The sequence below is a fragment of the Gasterosteus aculeatus genome, chromosome 14 (assembly GCF_964276395.1).
Source record: "Gasterosteus aculeatus chromosome 14, fGasAcu3.hap1.1, whole genome shotgun sequence".
Taxonomy (NCBI): Eukaryota; Metazoa; Chordata; class Actinopteri; order Perciformes; family Gasterosteidae; genus Gasterosteus; species Gasterosteus aculeatus.
In genome coordinates, this window is record NC_135702.1 from 8490947 (window position 1) to 8497504 (window position 6558).

Below are 6558 nucleotides of genomic sequence, written 5' to 3' on the forward strand. Positions count from 1 at the left end.
ATAGGTAACCCACAGAGGAACACATATTTTTCAGGATAAAGGAGTGTTCACTGGGGGTGGCGTGAAGGTCATAAGTGCATTTCTAATGACTTACTGTAAATGAGACAATGTTTCCTACTTAGTAGAGCTTTTTAGAGCTTAAAAAATGAAAGCCTGACTTTAATTTTAAGATTTTGGAAGATAAATAATAGTATCTACAGTTATTCATTGGGGCCTCTCACCAGATTCCTCTGCTATTGTGCGAACATAAGTCAATATAGACATATAGAGAGGGAGAATGGCGTATATCCAGTATATATAAGCTGGTGGAGTCCACTAATGTCTGTTTATTCTAAAGAAACAGTGTTATTTCCTTTTAGAATAGTTTTAGAATAGACTGCCCAAGTTCTGATTAAGGCAGTAAATCCACGTATTCCTTTGCTTGTGGATATTCCTCATGGTCAATCATTAACAGCATTTTTCTATTTGCTGAGAGGTTTTACATTACGACACATACATTTACACAAACACTGTAAGTCACCTGCAGAGGTTTATTTTCAGATCCTAACACCCTTTCAATAAAACCCAATATCTGGCCATTTGTTAGACGAACACACTGCGTCCCTCCCATTGTTCTCAACTCAAACACACCTCCTACAGAAGATACATAAGTGTCCGTGCAGGTGCTTCAGTCAAAGAGGAGACACTCCAGCAACGCTCGTGTTCTCTGGTCACCCTCTCAGCGAAATGGCTCAGGATTATTTGGGATTCTCCTTGACAAGAAACAATGCAAGAAACAGCAATGGCACGGTGGTGCTTAACAACGCTGCAGATATCTCTGTCATCGTGATTTACTTCTTGGTTGTCTTGGCTGTTGGATTATGGGTGAGTTGCCCGTACTTTTATTTGAGCGTTGTGTAAAATAATTTTTCTCTGTGAATAAGTAACTATAGGCAGTACCACAGCAGTACCTGTAGTTTGTCTCTATTGAGCCATGAGAAAGAGAATAAAGCAGAGTCAAAAATGATCATTTATGTTTTGACATAAAAGGCATCTCACTTTTCAGGCCATGTTCCGAACCAACCGATCCACAGTGGGTGGCTTCTTCCTGGCGGGGAGGAGTATGGTGTGGTGGCCGGTGGGTATCTCATGATAGGAGGTTCTATTGCTGGTGGTACTCATAACATGTTACATCAAGTGGTAAAAAAAAAAGAAAGCATGAATGGATGCATAAAATTCATACAGTTGTTTGTAATAATGATAACTATGCACTCCCCAGATTGGAGCATCACTATTTGCCAGCAACATTGGCAGTGGTCACTTTGTAGGCATCGCTGGGACTGCTGCAGCCGGGGGAATCGCCATTGGTGGAATGGAGTGGAATGTGAGTAATTTTGTCCAATGAGTCAATACAAAAATTGCACATCTTAGACCAGCCGTTTGAGTGTATTGCTTATTTATGGTAAACCTCTCTGTATGTTTGAATGTTTCAGGCTCTTGTAGTGGTCATCATTCTGGGTTGGCTCTTTGTGCCCATCTATATTAAAGCCGGGGTAAACAGAACACACTGTCGGGACGTAAAACAACCATATTAGAAGACAAAAGTCAGACCATCACAAACAAAAGCCTAATCCACTATACATGACTTTAGGTGGTCACCATGCCGGAGTACTTGAAGAAGAGGTTTGGAGGACAGCGTATTCGCATCTATCTCTCTGTGCTGTCCCTCTTCCTGTATGTTTTCACCAAGATCTCAGTAAGTCGTGGCGCCGTCACCCTGGGTGATGTCCTCTATGTCAACATTGCATTTCCTGTCATTGATTGAAAGGATGTGCTTGCCCCTCTCCTCCCCTCTCAGGCAGACATGTTCTCTGGAGCCATTTTCATCAACCAGGCACTTGGATTGAATATCTACCTTGCTGTCATCATGCTTCTATTGATTACCTCCCTGTACACCGTCACAGGTCTGTCTCTGGGTGGATTTTCTACCTTTTCCACCAAACTCATAAACGAAAGCTTATCTACTTTAGAGAATGGCTATACGGCAGAGGGTAAAGTCTTCTGAAGACCATTTATAAAGATACATACACACAATCTTCTCCTGTCCAGTGTGTTTATGTGATTAATTACCCGTGGGCTGCGATAAGCAGGCAATGGTCTTCTGTTGCTGTTTTGTAAACATGTATACTTTACAGTGAATGATCACTTACACAAAACAAGCATAGTGCCAAATATGAATACAAAAATAAAAACATTTACAAAGCTATATCCAGTAAGTTGGGTTGATGTGTGGTTGATGTACATCAGTGGTGTTAAAATGTGTTGTTTTGGAATGGAAGAGTCTTACACTCATAACCTTACATGCTGTGTCTCAGGTGGATTGGCTGCAGTGATCTACACAGACACCTTACAGACAATCATCATGATCGTTGGATCGTTCATCCTTATGGGCTTTGGTAATTTCCTTTTCGTATTGACAAGATACATCCTGTTTGTGACAGTAACCACCCAAAAAAGTTGTTACGTCAGTCTAACTGAGACACATGTGCAGCTTTCAATGAGGTGGGAGGCTATGAAAACTTCCAGCGGCGCTACATGGAGGCCATCCCCTCGGACACAGTAAACATCAGCGCGAGCTGCTACGAGCCTCGGGAAGACGCCTTCCACATCTTCAGGAACGCAATTACAGGGGACCTGCCGTGGCCCGGCGTCGTCTTTGGACTCACCATTCTGGCCCTCTGGTATTGGTGCACGGATCAGGTCAGTTGAAGAAAGCGCTGTTGGGCGTTCGCATTTCCACAATCAATGGTCATAAATACTCACCCACCCACACGCGCACAGACTCATTCAATTGATAACAACACAATTGTACGCACACGATGTGTCCAATTTCATGCCTGTTTTTGCTGGACTCATTCAAGCGGTCTTATGTAGCCTGCATTACGAAGAGTGACATGCTTTTAGGGCACAGGGCAGGTTTGAGTCTGTTGGGGGTAATGACATCAGAGAGCAAGCAGGCAGGTATAAGGATTCCAGAACACTAGGGCAAAAAACAAGCGTTAAAGCCAAATAAGTGACAAGACGGCCTGAATGCGTCTCTACCACTTTGGCGACAAAACGATCTGGCAATAAATAGCAGGAAGACCATGGCTAAAAAAGGGGAGTCCCCTGATTGCTGATTGCCGTCAGGTGTTCCAGCTACCACCTCCAAGGACGAGCAGGACATGGCTACGCCTCCTTGCTGACAGACACGGTAAAACACAGGCAAAAAGAAAGGAAACACAAGGGAGCTGCTGGAGTGACTGGCTGACATTATGACAACTACTTATCTTTTTCCCGTCTGTGACATTTCCTGTAGGTGATTGTCCAGCGCTGCCTCTCCGCTAAGAATTTATCTCACGTCAAGGCAGGCTGCATCTTGTGCGGCTACCTGAAGGTGCTGCCTATGTTCCTCATGGTGTTCCCAGGGATGATGAGCAGGATCCTCTATCCAGGTGGGTGAGTCCGTAATGGGACTGGTGTTGGCAGACGCAAGCCCAGCCTGAAAGTATTGTAGATCAAATGGGGGATTCCATATCTTCCTTAATATCTCGCTGATCGTATTCCTTACATTCAAGATGAGGTGGCATGTGTGGATCCGATTAAATGTCAAGAGTTCTGTGATGCCAGTGTCGGCTGCACCAACATCGCGTATCCCAAACTGGTGGTGGATCTCATGCCCAATGGTGAGTGGCTAAAAAATGTTTGTCTTGCGAGCTCAGAATACAAAGGTGGATTTTTTTTGGGTTCCCCATTTGAATCCGTTTCTCTGTCTGTTTCAGGTCTGCGCGGTCTCATGCTGTCGGTGATGATGGCCTCTCTGATGAGCTCGCTCACCTCCATCTTCAACAGTGCCAGCACTCTTTTCACAATGGACATCTACACTAAGATACGCAGCAGGGCCAGTGAAAGGGAACTCATGATTGCTGGCAGGTAAAACCCATCAGGGTTCCTGTTTATTACGTGACAGCGATACGGTTCATGCATGCCTCACTGCCAATATCTGTGTCTGTGCGTAGATTGTTTATCTTGGCCCTGATTGGGGTGAGCATAGCATGGATCCCTGTGGTGCAATCAGCCCAGAGTGGTAAGCTCACTGACTACATCCAGTCCATCACCAGCTACCTCACGCCACCTGTCGCCGCTGTTTTCATCCTCGCCATCTTCTGCAAGCGTGTCAATGAGTCTGTGAGTTTTCCTCTTCAGTCGTCAGGCTGAAAATCTTTGCTGTTTTAACCAACCATGCTTATTAGCACAAAATACAGTTGACAATGATGAAATCCAAAGTATTGGAAAATTCCCCAAATCGTTCGACTTTACACTCTGGGCTCCGGGACTTTATGTACCAAATGTCATGGAACTGCAACCAGTAGTTTTTGGGGTTGATGTGGCGCAGGGGGTAGAGCAGGTGCGCTGGGAAGCGCAAGGTTGGAGGTTTGAGTCTCGGCTGCCCCATGTCTCAAGTCGAAGTTACCCTGAGCAAGACACCTAACCCCTAATTGCTCCCTGGGCCAAAAGTAAAAGCCGTGGGTCTAAATGTAAGTCGCTTTGGATAAAAGCGTCAGCTAAATGACCTGTAATGTAAATGTAATGTTTCAGTCTGGACCTAAGTGGACTAACAGCCCAACACGGTTAGGGTACACCTGATGATGAAAGGACTTGTTTTTTGGTAAACGTCAGTCCATTATGAACATTTTTATTTTTACTTTTTGTGTAATCTTTTGTTTCATAACGGTAGAGCCATAAAGTGTCCTGAGAAAGTTGTAGTGCGCCGTGAACGTTTCTATCTTTATGGTCCTCATATTGGTTATGGCAATGTAATGGTGTGATGCATGTAATCAGCTGATCTGTCAGTCATTAGCGGATGGACTACTGCCTATTCACATAATCACATATGTCACAAAGGCCAGGGACAAGGGTTTTATGATCTGACCGACAACCTTTCACTCACTATACTGCCAGTGCTGACTCGGCACATTTCTCCAGCTTCCTCCTCGCCTGGTTTCATGTTCGTAAGCACCATGACTTGACATGCAATCTGCATTTAGTATATTTCATAGGAGTTATACATGTCAGCTGGATACTATTCAATGTAGGCTTGTGAGGGTTCTGTGCCTTAGTATATTACCTGCTAAATGGATTCATTTAGTTGTATTGGTCCGTCCACCACTTAATTCCAGACTGAACAATTCATACATGAACTGTTGAGGAAAATTTGATCTTATTGGACTCCGTGAGTTCTCTTGGAAACTGTGACTCCCTTTACCCATAACTGAGTGTGGGGGGGTTGTAATCATTTTGATGATCATTTTCATTGTGTAGCTTTTATCATGTCTTTATCGAATCACATGACTTTCGTTTTGTCAAATCCCTGTAATACTACTTGGATTTTGCCTACAGCCTCAGTTGAACTTTATTTTCGTTTTTTTATGGTAGGTATCACACCTAAATTACACACATTATATCTCTTTAAAATCTCCCGGATAGTGGGTGTTTGAGCCAGAATGTAGCACCACTCAGCCGCTATCTTAGCTGGAGACTTTTCCTAATACGTGTACTGAGAGTTTTTCCCTATTTACTTGTTTCTCCAGGGTGCATTTTATGGCCTCGTGATCGGCCTGCTAATCGGGCTCTCCAGGATGATTACAGAGTTTATTTATGGGACAGGCAGCTGCATTAGCCCCAGTAACTGTCCCACCATCATATGTGGAGTCCACTACCTCTACTTCTCCATCATCCTGTTTGTTGTCTCCTGTATCATCATCGTGGGAATCTCTCTCATGACCAAACCCATTGAGGACAAGCATGTACGTGACCACTGTGACATAAGGACAGATCAATAATCTCCCATCGTCACTGGTAGACGCATAAATAGCCAACTTTGTAAATAATGTATTTCAATGTGTTGTGTCGACTGTCTAGTTGTATCGACTGTGCTGGAGCCTGAGGAACCGTACAGAGGAGAGGGTGGACATCGAACAGGATGATTGGATCGATAACCAAGAGTCCAACGATATGGAAATAGAAGGTATTCGGCAGACATCTAGTATTAACATATATAAAACACAAACCCGAGCAGATTTTCAACATCGCCTTTGTCTCTTCCATCTTAAGAGCACTTGGAGGAGCCTGGCTTGTGCAAGAAGGCGGTGATGTGCTTCTGTGGCCTGGATCAGGAAAAGGCTCCCACGTTGAGTCCCGAGGAGCAGGCGGAGTTGCAGAAGAAGCTCACAGACACCTCCGAGGTGCCTCTATGGAGGAACGTTGTCAATGCAAACGCCATCATCCTCCTGTGTGTGGCCGTTTTCTTTCATGGGTATTTCGGTTGAAGAAACTCTGTTTGCCCCAAATGCTCTTGGATTATTTCTATTTAAATGTATGACTGTAATGTACGACTACATATGTCATGTTTCACAACCTTTTAAAAAAAGAAATGGCAGACTTTTCCAAATGGTATCATAATTACTGTATGAATACCATAAAGGTGCACACGCATATGAAAGCATATGCGTGTGCACCTTTACAAATAGTTTACCAGTG

At 44.0% G+C, this 6558-nt stretch overlaps 1 protein-coding gene across 1 annotated transcript; it reads left to right on the forward strand.

Moving 5' to 3' along the window:
* The first annotated feature begins 636 nt into the window (after positions 1-636).
* LOC120832239 (sodium/glucose cotransporter 1) lies at positions 637-6558 on the forward strand. Its single transcript, XM_040198389.2, has 15 exons — positions 637-864; positions 1046-1117; positions 1259-1363; positions 1473-1532; positions 1631-1735; positions 1838-1943; positions 2355-2435; positions 2531-2739; positions 3338-3473; positions 3597-3704; positions 3801-3951; positions 4038-4206; positions 5610-5825; positions 5941-6046; positions 6133-6558. The coding sequence occupies exons 1-15, from the start codon at positions 727-729 to the stop codon at positions 6345-6347; spliced, it is 1977 nt and encodes a 658-aa protein (XP_040054323.2). The 5' UTR covers positions 637-726; the 3' UTR covers positions 6348-6558.

Coding starts and splice junctions, on each gene's coding strand:
- LOC120832239 (XM_040198389.2), top strand. CDS start 727: ATGGCTCAGGATTATTTGGGATTCTCCTTGACAAGAAACAATGCAAGA. Junction 1,118..1,258: donor GGAGTATGGTGTGGTGGCCG/GTGGGTATCTCA, acceptor TGCACTCCCCAG/ATTGGAGCATCACTATTTGC. Junction 1,364..1,472: donor TTGGTGGAATGGAGTGGAAT/GTGAGTAATTTT, acceptor TGAATGTTTCAG/GCTCTTGTAGTGGTCATCAT.